General features: G+C 45.0%; 1 protein-coding gene across 1 annotated transcript in view; it reads right to left on the bottom strand.

The window, feature by feature from the left end:
- SLCO3A1 (solute carrier organic anion transporter family member 3A1) overlaps window positions 1-15,707 on the bottom strand; it is a 239,262-nt gene that overhangs the window by 200,383 nt on the left and 23,172 nt on the right. Inside the window, exon 2 of the mRNA XM_075006755.1 lies at window positions 1,288-1,753. Coding sequence (XP_074862856.1) covers window positions 1,288-1,753 — 466 coding nt within the window. The remainder of the gene's footprint in view (window positions 1-1,287; window positions 1,754-15,707) is intronic.

Genomic DNA, 15,707 nt, shown 5'->3' with positions numbered 1-15,707 from the left:
GGGTTATGTGAGTAGCCATTCCAGCCACGTGTATTTTGTTAGAACTGGTAACTCAACCAGAAATGTCATAGCAAAAGTGGTTTGGTAATGGGACTGTCTTTGGGTTTCCATCCAAAGTGGGTTAGGAGAGGAGAGGGGAGTTGATGTAGCCATTAAATACCATGCTGAGGGATACAAAAGGAATACAGACAGGCAGCAAATTAGATTAGCACATGCCTCAGTGCTTTGCTGAACGGGGGCCAGCAAAAGTGGCAACTAGCTAACAAAGAGTCCTATGGAAATGGAGCAGATATAGACAACTGATTGACAGAGTTCAGAGGCTTTCAGAGGGCAACTTCACTCAAAAAGTTCTCTAAAGCATGGTCACTGAGGAGTTCCTCACAGAAACCCATGAGCTCTTTACTCTAAGGCCAGGATATTTCAACTGACTACCAAAACCTAGTATTATATCTTTACCCCATCATGTAACACCATGCAACTACCGCCAAGCATGCGTGATAGAGAGCAAATCATTTTGCAGCATGATCTTCACTATTGGCGTTAGATTACAATAGACTCACCAACTGTTCCACCTTGTTCCCCTATAAGTAACATTTTCTGCGGGCTTTCCACAAGATTCTAAGTAGAAGTGCATGCTCTACAGAGAGAGCTTTCTGAAAGCGGGTGGTGTGTGTGCTCAGAATGGTTTTACTAAAAGTGATTAGAACACTTCCAAGGACCAAGGACCCTTTTCACCAGTACCTTCACACGGTAATTTTAGAAATGTCAACAAACAATCTCTAGGATCAGCTGGGGTACACTGGATAAGCAAGTGGTTAATTATCGTCTTATAAGTGACTTTAGTGTTCTGCAGCTAAAACTCAACCAAAAGTGACCAATATCATTACAGTTTAAGAGACAGGAAAATTGCTATCAAAGGAGATATTAAGGGAACATCTTTCTAATCATCCGCTGCCTCTTTATGGCTGCCAACCCAAAAAAGATGACAATACATGACCAGCTTTCTCATTTATGAAAGAAGACCCCTGCATTCTTCTGCCATGGTATTGTAAGTGCACTAGGGACAGGTGGGGGGGGACACCATGGATATCAGTGGCAAAGAGATGGTTCTTGTATTGGTTAGTTCTTGGTAGATAAAAAACAAGCAGTCCTGTACACAAAAGCTCAGATACCTTCACAGACATTGGAGCACAGAAAAGACCTACTGAAACCAGATAAACCAGACAACAGAATGAGCTGCAATAGCAGGAGCACCTCAAATGCATTTAACAAGCTTCAAATTCTTACCTATATACAGGGAGGAATCTTTTCGTCTCACATGGTCATCGATGTAGGAAACTCCTAGTGGCTGTACAGGGGTAGCACCAATGCCTAGGAGCACTTGTGCTCCAATGAGGAGCAAGTACATCATGTTGGTGGTAGTCCTATTCCGGCAGATAAGATCCGGGTCTGGTCCCTCGTCGCTGGTGGACCCATTGGCAGCACACACATCCCTCCCTTCAGCCCCCCAGCGTATTTCCCCAGATGCATATTCATACTGGTGGGTCAGAAATTCAGGCAGTGCGGAAAGGAGGGCACCCAGAGCCATGACTATTCCTCCGCATCCTATCAAACGTGGTCTGTGCCCCCGGGCTCCAAAGTAGCTGACAAAGAGAATGAGTGCCAGGTTCCCAATCTCGAAGCTGCTGGCTATCACCCCCACGTCGGCACTCTGCAGATTGAATCGCCGTTCCAAGGTAGTTAAAACACTCACCTACAATGAAAGAGAAATTGAGAGAGAATTATTTAGAGAACGTATAACCTACATAAGAATGGCCATACAAGGTCAGACCGAAAGTCTATGTAACTCAGAGTCTTGTTTTCTGACAGCAACCAATGCATGGTATCTCAGAGGGAAGGAACAGCACAAGTAATCACCGAGCAATTCATCCCTTGTCCCACATTCCCAGTTTACAGCAAAGAGAAGCTAGAGACACTAACCCTGCCCATCCTGGCTGGTAGCTTGTGTTCTATTAATTCCATTTTCAGATCCTACCATGGTCGTACATTAAGGCCTGATCCGGAGTGCAGGGAAGTCACTAGGAGTCTTTCCACTGATTTCATTGTACTTTGGATCAGGCTATTACACTGCTAATAGACCCTTGGAATGACTGTGTGCTTGTGAAGCAAGGTGCTAAAGGGACATGATCATGGGTAGCAGTATCAGATGCTGTGTTAAGAGAGCTAGGCAAAGCAACCACAATGCCTTCTAGAACTTGGTGTAAGACCAAGGGCAACAATTTCAAAAATGCCTGCATGACTTTGGCACCTAAGCCCATTCATATCCAAACATCCTTAGAGTCCTAAAATCCAAATGCTCCTAACTCTCATAGGGACTTTACAAAAGTTGATCCCCTAGCTTGAATCTGATTGGCTGCATGGGTATCATTCCACCACATCCTTAACACTGAGCAGAACAGGTGGTATATACCTCACACTGCCCATGTTCCTCAATACTAGTTTGAGTTCCCATCACCAGTAGATACGTTTTGGAGGAACTGGCATATGCAGAGGGCTCCTTGGTATTGTGTGCTCTACAAAGCTGAATTGTGTATTATCAAGGGCTGGCTTCAGTTCCCACCCCCTGCCCCTTTTGAGATTGTGGTTTTAAACACTGAAACCAGCTCTCCCATGGAGCCATTGAGGAACACACACATCAGACAAACTAGGCATCTGATCCCCTTCTGTCTGAACTCACAGCCTTGTTGACACACTGAGACTTGGCTCACGCTTCAGCAGCACGTCACATAACTGACTCGAGACGCAGCCACAAAGGTAAGGAGTTGAACCCCAGTACAAAGTTTCTTTGCAAAAGAAATGAAAATTAAGTTGAACAGACATTTGAAAAGAATGTTTTGCAGATTAATTCATGACTGGGTTCTTCTGACACAACAATTTCAAAGAGAGAGGCCAATTAATAATACAATGAAATACACTCCTGGGTTTTATGCAACAATGACAACATCAGTTAGAGCCAAGAAGACACTGCTCTGGGTAGCACAGATGCTTTCTGCCACACTCATGGAAGAAATCCAACATACTTTTCTTGGTAACGTCTCCTTAACAAAAAGCAACCCAATTCCAGCTTGAAAACAGGGTGTCTGTTTTTTTCAGATTGCAAGACATGGAGATGATATTTTTAAGGCTACCCTAAGACATGCAGTTAGGATTTTTTTAAAAAAAGCGATTGAAATCTCATAGTGTAAGACAGCCCCCGGACGGTATAAAAATAGCTTCCCACTAGAGGCGATCAGAATCCTTTGCTGATACATCTCAAAAAGCAGGAGATGTTCTGTCCAACTTTAAAGTATTCTGACAGCAGCTCTCCTTTCAGGGCCGTTAGACCCTATTAGGATACACCAGCATGCTGTTATGACAAAGAAATGTCTCTTGGCAATAAAATGGATGAACAGGATAGCCTACTTCCGTTACTTTACTGACGTGAAAGACAAGGCCCTCCATTTCCTGAGCACCCAAAGACAAGTCTGGGGTGAAAAATCATCTTCCTCATTTTTGCAGATGCAGCTGTCTTCCCGGGAATCCAAATAATTATTTTTGGTGCTACTGATTTGGAACCAAGAGCTGGATTTAGGCATCAGTATAGTAGCCAGTCTCCCCCTCCCGCCCCGCACCATGCACTGTAGTTAGGAGACACCACCAAGGTCCCTCATTTCCAGGAGGTCAGCAAAATGAACCTGGTGTGGGAGAGACCAATCTGAGTTCTGCCGGGGACTAGAAGATCCACTGTTTATCAGGATCCTCACTGCAAACCATGCAGATGATGCTGGAAAGGCTTCAGAGTGCTAGTGGTGGTTGCCAGAACCAAGCACCTGCAGCCTAGGACTAAAATGTCAGTGATTCCCTACCTAAAGGATCAAACGTGTGACCAAAAGCCAACTCTCATAAGACACTGACTGTGAGCACTGGGGCTGGCTCCCCACAGACATTCTGCAGCAGGAAGAAGTTAGGTCAGGTACTGGGCGGGGCTGAATTCAAAGGGGTCCATTACTAATGTGCATATGAAATGTGAGAGAACATGTAGAAAAAAATCCAATCCCACACTTCAAGGCAAAGTGATGGTAAGATTCTTCTTTATACCCCGGAAATAGATCATTGAACAACTGTGTAAGTACACTATGGGAGGGGAGAGATTGGTCATCATTCTCTGAAGCTTGGGATGGTCAGGGTGAAGAGGCAGGATGCCTACGTAAATGAACAGTGTGATTCAAAAGGAAAAATTCTGTTCTCCTGTTGCTGGTCTCAGACACGCAGCATGCTGGGAAAAGCTGCTACTGTGTGCAGACAGCTGGAACCTGAATTCTGAATCCAACCAAGGACCTAACAGAGATGGCCTTGTTTTCACCACCTCTCTGGCAACCAGGATCCCCATTTTAAAGGAGATGAAAGGTAACTTCCTTTTTGCTTTGCAACCAGCTCTCAGCAAAACACATCGTGTCCATTGCCCAATTTCTTGCCCATTTACAGCTCAGGAAACTTAAACAGTTACAACTCTTTCCCATCACACCTTTCAATTGAGGAGTGCAAAATACTTGGCCATTCTAAAACCTGCCCACCATCTCCACCTTACAGGTAGGGAAACTAAGGCACACAGCAGTGATAATTCCTTGTGTGTGCAAATTTTACATTTCTTACTCTCAAGAGACATGCAGAAGAATTTTCCCTTCCTTTGGGATTATCACTTTTATCTGTGCAGAGATGTTCTTTGGAGTAACACAGATAACACTTCCCCAGAGCTTTTCTTCTAAGGATCCTCACTGGCTCTCTGTGAGGCAGATCAGAATACGAGTAACAATTCATAATCTATGTTAACTGAATCACAGGGAGCCAAATTAATCGACCAGGCAAGTATGAGGATGAAGTTACTTGACTTACAAGGTTAAAGTCACAGAGAGAGTTTGCAGGGTTCAAAAGGCATGTAGGGTTTCCTGCCACCCCTTGGCCCTTTGGCAGTCTCACCCATCAGGATCCCATCTGGCTGTCTAAATTAGGCCTTTACCTTCCACACACATTTAAGCACCTAAAGAAGTGGCCTGCTTTTCAAAAATTCCAAGAATCAACGTGAACTGTGAGGTGCTCAGCACGACCAAGAGTCAGGCCTAATTTAAAACAGTTTGAATTGAAAACTCCAGCTAACTTGCAGAGCAACACAAGGGAAGCCCCAGGAATGGAACCCAGGAATTGGGTGACCAGACCTCCTGATATCACTGGGACCAGTCCAGTATTAGGGGCTTTGTTTTATATATGCAACTATAACCCACCTCATCCTCCCCAAAAAGTATCCCAAGTTTTCACACTGCCTATCTGGTTAGGAGAGGCTGAGGGATTTGGGCTTATTTAGTTTACAGAAGAGCAGACTGAGGGGTGATTTAATAGCAACCTTCAACTTCCTGAAAGGGCGGGGGGGCTGTAAAGAGGGTGGAGAGAAATTGTTCTCGGTGATGACAGACAGCAGAACAAGGAAAATGACTTCAGCAGGAGGGCAGTGAAGCACTGGAATGTGTTGCCTAGAGAGGTGGTGCATTCTCCATCTCTAGAGGTGTTTATGTCCCAGCTTGACAAGGTCCTGGCTTGGATGACTTGATGGGATGGATCCTGCTTGAGGCAGGGGACTCGACTGGATGGCTTCCTGAGGTCCCTTCCAGCCCTGTGAGTCTATGATATCCCTACCTAGTAGTCCTGATTTCTCATCCTGCTTCTTCAGCCACTATATGTGGTGGGGGCTTGGTTTCATCTTTTTTCTTTCCTGAAAGCTAAACTCCACGTGGCTGTGGCCCCAAGTATCAAGAACTCTGATATTCCACTTCATAATAATCGCCATGCAAATAAATGTCTGGTTCCTCCCCTTCTCTGGCACATGCATATGCTATAAGTGAACGAGGAGTGTGGGATCTTACTTTGTGGCCCCAGGATTTGGAGCACGGGAGAATGAATGGGTGTAGCCAAAGGTTACATCAAAGGGGAGCATCTGCAGGATGTGTGCTACTCCCCCTCCGCTGCTAGAAGGCGATGGGATCCCCTGTTCCCTTGATTGGTTTAGCCATATGTTCCATACAGCTCCCCTTTCTCCATGGCTGGTGAACTGAACCCCACCATCCCAGACTGGTGTGGCAGTACTGCCCCAGGGGCTAAAAATGCTTTCACAGGTGATATAAATGCTGCCCCAGCTAACTGGCCTTAGAAGCAAAGGAATGTGGAAACTGCCCTTTCCAGAGGAATTGAGCCAAACTCCATCACATCAGCTGCAAGCATCCAGGAGAAACTAGTGTCTGAGACTGAAGCAGCTGACGTGTGTGCCAGCAAAGGGACCTACACCGTTTCCAACCTGTCATGGGCCGTGTCTACACTAGCCCCAAACTTCAAAATGGCCATGTAAATGGCCATTTTGAAGTTTACTAATGAAGCGCTGAAATACATATTAAGAGCCTCATTAGCATGTGGGTGGCTGCGGCACTTCGAAATTGACACGGCTCGCCGCCACACGGTTCATCCCAATGGGGCTCCTTTTCGAAAGGACCCTGGCTACTTTGACGTCCCCTTATTCCCATCTGCTCACAGGAACAAGGGGACTTCGAAGTAGGCGGGGTCCTTTCGAAAAGGAGCCCCGTTGGGACGAGCTGCGCGGCGGCGAGCCGTGTCAATTTCGAAGTGCTGCGGCCGCCCACACACTATTGAGGCGCTGAATATGTATTTCAGCAATTCATTAGTAAATGTCGAAATGGCCATTTACATGGCCATTTCAAAGTTTGGGGCTAGTGTAGACACGGCCATGGTAAAGCACGAGTGAAAGAAAGGGATGTGGTCAGGTATGGGGGAGGGGACATGCTGATTTTTATCCAGATGATGCAGAAATATGACTGTGACACCCAGGATGGCAGCAGCATAAATAACTGCAGTCCAAGTTCTTGCTTTTTCTTTGGCGATGACCTGTAAATATTCAGGCCCTCTGCAATGGTGCAGTAAGCATCACAGTGACATTCTCTGAGATTACAAAACCAGAGTCTGTTCAGGACAACCTCTTGTGTAGCGGAAACATTCTTCCATCTCTGTCCACCCCATTTCTTTTCAGACAGCATCCTCTGAACAACAAACTCAAATATATATTAGTTTTCCTTTGCAACTCAAATAAACAGCTTGGGTTGTGTCTGCAACCTTGTCATTGCCAGATATAACAAAAGAACTGAATGTCACTGTTACTATGTTACCTATAGATTATGCCTTCTCCCTGATGCATTAGGCATCAATTCCTCCACACCATCCTTATTGGCTTAGTTATGGAAATGTCTGTCACTCTTCAGACATGTTAACAGCTACACTAAATATACAATCATATCTCTTACTAAATGGAGAGTCTAGTCTTTACAAGGGCTGTCTGGGAAATACACGTTAAACCCTCACATTTTCATGCAACAGAATTCTTATCATAATACACAAGCTTTCATGAAAACACACTAGAAAAAGAAAAGACCTGAGTCAGAGAAGGGGCTCAAGTCTGGCCTCTCAATAACCACCAGACAAGAGACTATTTGGGGGTGAGTTGGTGCACCCCCAAAAGTTCCATCCTGAACCTAAGAAGCTTTTCTGCAATAGTTGCAATGAATTAGGGATTTTCCACCCCCAAAAAAGTTAGGACCATGCCTCAGCAAGCTCTAGTCTCTATGCAACATCTACACCATGTATATGTGTGCACGTGTGTGGGATGCTAGAATGCTTCACAATTTTGGATAGCTCCACCTCTGCCTGAATCTCTGCTTCTGCTAGCTCATGTCCTACACACTTCCCAATCCTTATTTGTTCTTGTGGGGTCCATTCTGCAAGATGCTGAGCTCCCTCAGCACCCACTGAAGTTGAACAGAGCTGAGGGCAGTCAGTCCTTTGCAGGGTTGAGGATTCCATCTCCCCTTGTCATGGCTTAGTAGCTTATTTCATTGCAGTGCCTATGTCTGGAACACACTTCCATGCGTTTCGTAACTCCTCTTGCCTCCAAATTGCTCCGCACTTGACCCTTCCATTCACCTTCCATCAGTTCTTTCCTCTCTACTTCTACCCGATTGCAAGTGAGCCCTTAACACTGTCCTGTATCTTCAAAGATTTCATCCTGCAATAGACTCAGTTCCCCAAGGTTCAGTGGACCGCAATGAAGACATATGGCATTTAACCTGAAGGTCTACCTTTAGGCCAGACTGTGCTCTGCATTGTACCAGTGTAAACATGATCAGAATCTGTTCATTTATCTTCCTACTCATTTGTGAATGAAACATCTATGATGCTATACCCATAATTAAATCTCACAACATTCTAGGTCTATTGTGTGCAAGTTTACATCCAGGGCAGCATAACTGCAGTTTACTCCCTTTGTTAACCTAGCCAGAAAAACCCAATCATGTGCTTTTTATTACAGAAGGAGCTTTTTATCCCATTTTATTCCAAGGGGCTTCAGTATGCACAAGGACCTATGTTGCTCAAGGCTGGCTCATCAGCCCCATAACAAGATTCCTCAATGTTAGAAGCAGAAGAAAAAAAAGATACCATATAACACACAGTGCCAAATGACTGAGACAAAAATCAGTGATCTCCTTAAAAAGTTAAAGCGGATGCAAAATTTCTTTTACTCCTATCACTAACACCAGTGGGACTTTTTAATTCAGGTTTTCAATCATACAAACTGTTTATCATTCAACTCTGCCCATCTCTCTCTATCTTGGCATCTTTGAGCCAATGTAAAATTGCTTCTATAATCTATTTTATACCAATATTCTGCAGGAACGCATGTCTCATAAACCTGCTTTACGGTATTGGCCTGCTTTATCACTGGAAAATGAATCTCAGGCTCGCGGCGCTGTGATGGACTCCAGCCTTCAGAGCACTGAAAAATGAATATCATATCTTTCCTGTCTCCAGTGAGCAAGTCCTATTCCCTCTTCCCTCCTCACAAGTCTGAAGAGGAGTTCATTGTATTAATAACAGAGGTTTATATATAGAAAACACGTTGGCTTTATGGCTGGAGGGTATTTTTTTAAAGGTTTATTTTTTAATGTAAAATACATTTTCTCAGCTACTGGGTAAGGGACAGGACTTGAAGAGACACATCTGCAGTGCTACAGGGTGTGAAATAATTGCCTGGTAACGATATCCCCAAAGGAAAAACGAAGAGAACACAGCTCCACAGAGCCTCAAATTCCTTGAAGAGCCAACAATTACAAAGCCTTAGCAAGGCACGGAGCTTCCTTCTTATACTCCCCATACAATTTCTTTGGACCACATATTGTCCTCTCTTCAGACAAAGACTACAGACTGGGAAATAAGCCAACAAAAAATCTCCCCTACATATATTTTGGAGGGCTGGGTGGGGGAGGAAAATGGGCTCCTTTCCTCAGGAGAACTGGACTCTCTTCCACGCAAAAAGCAACTCATCTGTGGACTTTGTTGAGGCCAGACCGGGCCATTTTGATAATCCAGCCTGATATCCTGTATAGAACAGGCTGGAGAATCTCACCCATAAATCCTGCCTCAAGCCCATAACTTGCAGCTGAGCTAGCCTTTTTAATACACAAAGACTTGGTACATACATCTACACTGAAATTAGACACCTGCTACTGAGCCAGACTTGCACGGTTTGGGCTGCAAAACTATGGGAATAGATGTTTAGGGTCAGATTGGAGTCTGTGCTCTGGGACCTTCTCCCACTACAAATCCCTGAGCTCCAGCTCTCCCCAGCCCAAATGCCTACACCACAATTTTACAGTCCCCTCCAGCCCCCTCCTCCTCCGCAACCTGAGTCCCACAAGCCTAAGTCACCTGCCATTGGGCAGCCACAGGTGCCTAACTACAGCCTAGGCACCCCTGTAGTTTCCTTACTGCACCTTGCCCAGTACTTGAACCTGCTCCACACAGAAGGGAAAAAAAAGTGATTGTCACAAACAGAAGCATTAAAACTGATAGAGACAGCTAACTGAATAGTGAGAAAGGTAGGAATGGGCCCTCCCGAATGCCAACCACAGCACCCAATCATGGAGAGAAGTAGAATCCTTTAGAGGCAACCAATAAAGCTCCCCCTTACTCTCCTGCTCAGGTGTGCTCCTCTCTGCCCAAGTAGGTGGAGTTTATTCATGTGTAGTACCCAGAGGCACTGAGACCTCATCTGGGGTGAGTGAAGTCTCTGCTCTACACATGATTGCATAATAGGCCGTAAGTTGCTGGTGCAATGCTGTTGACATCTAACAAACTTAGGAATCAGTTCAGCTAAACCACTGAAGCCCTTATGGCTTAAGGGCACATAAAAGTCCCATTGAAGTCACGCACTTCAGTGCTTGGTAGTATATGAATGAGATTATTCATGTTTTTAAAGTGAAGCATGTGCTTAAAGCTGGGATTTCTCCAAGGGGCCCAGGAGTCTTAGGGGGTCAACTCCCACTGAAAGTCAGTCAGTGAGAATTGGGCCTCTCGCTCCACTTCAGCCTATTTGAAAATCCCATCCCAGGCATTAAACTAGAGTTTGAGGATGTCCTTGGTAAATTCAACAGCAAGGCACGGAAGACGCTTTCTCCTGTCTACACGGTATGCCAGATATATCAACCAGCAATCATGGACACAGATGTTAGAGGTAAAAAATTAACTATAAGAAAGACTGCGGGGAGAGAGGAGTTTGCCATCAGTCATTGCAGTAAGTGCTGGTCTTTCAATCACTGAGGTTAAAGGGACTTTCAGAGCAAGATGCTCTGTGCATAGAAAGGAAAATTACGCTAGAAGGTCTCACCAAAAGCTGACTATGCCTAACTATATCTATAACAATACACATACAGAGAAAAAGCCATGCTAGTCTATATACTATCAAAACAAAAAAGCAGTCAAGTAGCACTTTAAAGACTAACAAAATAATTTATTAGGTGATGAGCTTTCGTGGGACAGACCCACTTCTTCAGGCCATAGCCAGACCAGAACAGACTCAATATTTAAGGCACAGAGAACCAAAAACAGTAATCAAGGTGGACAAATCAGAAAAAAATTATCAAGGTGAGCAAATCAGAGAGTAGAGGGGTAGAAGGGCAGGGGAAGGTCAAGAATTAGATTAAGTCAAGTATGCAAACGAGACCTTATAGTGACTCAGAAAATTCCCATCCTGGTTCAACCCATGTGTTAATGTGCCATATCTGAATATAAAAGACAGCTCAGCTGCCTCCCTTTCAATAGTGGTGCGAAAATTATTCTTGGGTAACACGCAAACTCTTAAGTCATTAACAGAATGGCCCACTCCATTAAAATGTTGACTAACCGGTTTGCGGATCTGGAGTGTTTTTATGTCTGTTTTGTGCCCATTAACTCTTTCTCTAAGGGAGTTAGAAGTCTGTCCAATGTACAAAGTATCTGGGCATTGCTGGCACGATGGCATATATCATGTTAGCTGAGGAACATGAGAATGTGCCCGTGATTCTGTGAATAACCTTGTTAGGTCCAGTGATGGTATTATCAGAAAAGATATGTGGACAAAGCTGGCTGCGGGCTTTGTTGCAAGCAAAGGTTCCAGGACTGGTATTCCTGGGGTATAGACTGTGGCTGTTGGTGAGGATCCTCATAAGATTGGGAGGTTGTCTGTAGCAGAGAACAAGCATGTCACCTAGGGCCTTCTGGAGTGTGGCACCCTGATTAAGGATAGGTTGTAGGTCTTTAATAATTCATTGCAGTGGTTTGAGTTGGGGGCTGTAGGTGATGACCAGTGGTGTTCTGTTCTTGGCTTTTTTGGGCCTATCTTGGAGTAGCTGGTCTCTGGGTATTCATCTGGCCCTGTCGATTTGTTTGTTTGTTTGTTTTTTTTAATTTCTCCTGGTGGGTGATTCAAGCTTATGAATATTTGGTAAAGACCTTGTAGTTTTTGGTCTCTGTCAGTTGGATTGAGCAAATATGATTGTACCTAAGGGCTTGACTGTAAACAATGGATCTAGTTATGTGTACAGGATGGAAGCTTGAAGGGCGTAGGTAAGTATAGTGATCAGTGGGTTTCTGGTACAGTGTGGTTTCGATCAGGCCATCCTTGATTTGTACTGTAGTGTCCAGGAAATGCATCTCTCGCATGGACTAATCGAGGCATAAATTGATGGTGGGGTGCAGATTGTTAAAGTCTCTGTGAAATTCTACTAGAGGCTCTATACCATGGGTCCAAATCATAAAGATGTCATCAATAGGCAGCTGAGCTGTATTTTATATTCAAATTCAGCACATTAACACCTGGTTTGAACCGGGACGGGAATTTTCTGAGTCACTATAGGGTCTCATTTGCATACTTGGCTTAATCTAATTCTTGACCTTCCTCCGTCCTTCTACCCATCTACTCTCTGATTTGCTCACCCTTTATCATTTTTTCTGATTTGTCCTCCTTGATTACTGTTTTTGGTTCTCTGTGCCTTAAATATTGAGTCTGTTCTGGTGTGGCTATGGTCTGAAGACGTGGGTCTATCCCACGAAAGCTCACCTAATAAATTATTTTGTTAGTCTTTAAAGTGCTATTTGACTGCTTTTCTGTTTTGATAATACAAATATGCTTGCATCTCATACATGAAACTGAAGCAACCGTGGGATAAACTGTGTCAAAAATGAGACAGTCACTATCATGCATCCTTGATGAAGTTGTCTGGGGCCAGCTACCAACCATCTTTGCACGTGACTGTGTACAACTTTGTGTGTCACAGGGTTTTTGTTTAAAAAACCATCTACCTGACAAATGTTTCCTCGCCCCTAACTAAAGTATAGGATGGGCCATATCTAGTGATACATTCAGGGTGCAATATCTCAGGAAGGTTATCCAGACCTGTGACTTCCACTGCAGGACATTTTTTGCCTATACTGGCCAACCATATCTGAGCTCTGCAGAAAAGACATGAGTCTGCTGGGATTACCATGAATACCTGAGAGCAGAGACTGTCTCCTTTCAAGCAGCAAGAAAAAAAAACAACTGCGATCCCAAGCCATATTAATGGTAAGGAAAACCAAGAATACGGCTCAGTAATAGCATGTGGTTTAACCTATCCTAGTCCTCGAGCACGGGACATAGTATCTATTTTTTCTGCTATCAGTTCTAGTAAGCCTCATTATAGGATACAGCCTGTAAAACTGGAGCACCATGTAGGAACCTGTCATCACCTATCCCCCACTCCAGAAATTATGTTTTTCTAAGGTTGGAATCCATACAGAGCTGTTCTACAGGCTCAGCCAAATCACTGATTGCATCAGAAAGACAGGTCCTGCTCTCAGTTTTGGAAAAACCACATTCCAGCAGTCTCTCAGTCTGTTTTTATGCCCTCAGCTGGCATAGGACATAACTGAATGCAAGCAGTTCTGTGATATCCCCCACCCATGCCACACATGTTCCTGGAACAAGATGATATGTATATCATAAAGAGATCAGCCAACAGTCAACACAGAGATGGACTATCCTGTTTGATCATGGGGTTGTCACCCAGAATGGAAAATCTTTGTCCATTTCAGATCATTTCCCATCACACATATCTTGTCAGCTCAAAGGCTGTCCCCCCAACAGGAAGCAGCACAGAAGTAAGGCGGGCAATACCATTCCATGCCATCCTTACTTCTGAGCTGCAGTTGGCGGTGGTTCTCCCTTCAGAGCTGGGCTCTCAGCCAGCAGCCACGGCTCTCAACTGCCCAGCTCTGCTGAAGGCAGCACAACCACCAGCCACAGTGCAGAAGTTCTGCAACTCACCCTCATCCTCCCGCTTCAACATACACATACAATAACCTTGCAATCACTCCCCAAACTCCTTTTTGGGTCAAGACCCCCCCATGGTTACAACAGCATGAAATTTCAAACTGAAAGAGCTGAATTCATGACTTTTACTATTTTTAAAATCCTTTGACTGTGAAATGACCAATATGGACCATGAATTTGGTAGAATCTTAGCCACCAGGCAGAGAAACCTATGTACCAAACAAAGCCCTGTCGCTCCTCTCCTTCACTGTATTGGATCACTGTTGAAGCAGAATCCCCTTTTACATGATGTACCTTCCTTATGGAGATGGAAAGTATTTCCTCTCACAATCTGCCTGATTTTATACTTGCAGAGGGGCAGTCATGATACAAGAACTGATTGCCACAGAAGAAGTCACAACATGGGCCTTGCAAGGAAACATATCAGGCAGAGGCCTTAACATCGTTGGTCTTATTTATGGCCAAGAGACAAATCCATGGATAAAGGCTAAATCAGAGTTGTAACCACACTGCAGATAAAGGTGAAAGAGGCCACATGAGCGGGTCACTGGATCTTTCCCAGCTCCCAGGCAGGAGCAGAGACCCAGAAGAGAATGGACACAGGCCGGCCATTGGGAAGCAGCATTAATAAAGGCTTTGAAGGAAGCAGAGTTCAGGCCTCATGGTTGGAGGACAGTAGTGATTATACCAGGGCTGAGCACTAAGCAGGGAAAACAGAAGACAGGGAGCAAGATCTAACTCCTCTGCTGCTAAGGTTCCAACAAAATCACTGACGCTCAATCCTGTTCCCCACCATTCTGTCTGGCTACAGCAAGGCTGGGGAACCTGTTTTCGGTCACAGGTCACTGACCCACACAGAAATCAATCAGGGACCACATATCAGTGGGGAAAAAAGGAAAAAAAAACCCCATGGACCTGGCTACCAATGGAGAAACAAAAGTAAACCAGGGGCCAGATCCAGTCCACAAGGCTGTAGGTTCCCCACCCTGGGTTACACCACACAAATAAAACTCAGAGGTAGATTTGGCCATCTCTTCAGGCAGGGTATGAAGTATTTAAGCCAATAAATACAGCCAAGTATCATTGCTGACCCTTGTGACTCTCTTGTAAGTCTCATGCTCTCTGGCATTTTTCTTAAAATCATGATGGCTGGAATCAGATTGTTACCCATGATGCTCAGCCTCCTTCCGAAAGGAGCATCTAGCACTGGCAGTCTGGGGGAAAAGCTGGGAAACGTGACACTTCTCTGTGAAGATAAACACCACACATGACTTTTTCGTAAAGATTGTGTGATTTCTGAGCCACTTGGAACTTTGGGGACCCAGGGCTGATGATCTTTAAATACCTGAGGCAGACAAGGACACAGCAAACAGCCTAGTGAGTTCACAGTGAATGAACCTCATTCCTTCCTTGCCCTCTTTCTGTCACCTCTCACTAAGACTGGAAGCCCCTCTACGTATCTCCAAAAGGCCAGGAGTAGCTGAGTTTTGTCAGAGGTTTACCTTGCCTCAGACTCTCTTCCCCCTTTAGACCCCCACCCCAAAATGAGGACACTGATAACCACTCCCCTCACCAAAGAGTTCCCTCTCAGCTCGGGAAAGCTTCAGGAGGGTGCGCGTGCTCTCTCAGACAGCCAATACGTCAAGACTGCTGTGCAGGGGTTGTACACCGCAGGTTGAATTTTGACGCAGCAGGCTGCATGTGCCAGCTTGTCGGGTGGGGCAGGGAGCAGTTTCAGCCACCTGGCTGAGAGCTCAGTAAACCCAGCACTGGGCAGCTCCAGTGACCCTGAAAGTGAAAATGTAAGGGGTTACCTTCTTTTCGCCTCTCTGTACCTGCCAAGATCGGAGTTGAAGGCTCTTGTGTTTCTGCGGCAACCACTGATGACACCTCAGGGGCAGCTATTTTGCTCCCCGTGGTGCTCAAGGTGAAA

This window comes from Carettochelys insculpta, chromosome 12 (genome assembly GCF_033958435.1).
Source record: "Carettochelys insculpta isolate YL-2023 chromosome 12, ASM3395843v1, whole genome shotgun sequence".
Taxonomy (NCBI): domain Eukaryota; kingdom Metazoa; phylum Chordata; order Testudines; family Carettochelyidae; genus Carettochelys; species Carettochelys insculpta.
The sequence above is the reverse complement of the archived record's forward strand: the minus strand, read 5'-3'. Positions and strand labels throughout refer to the sequence as shown.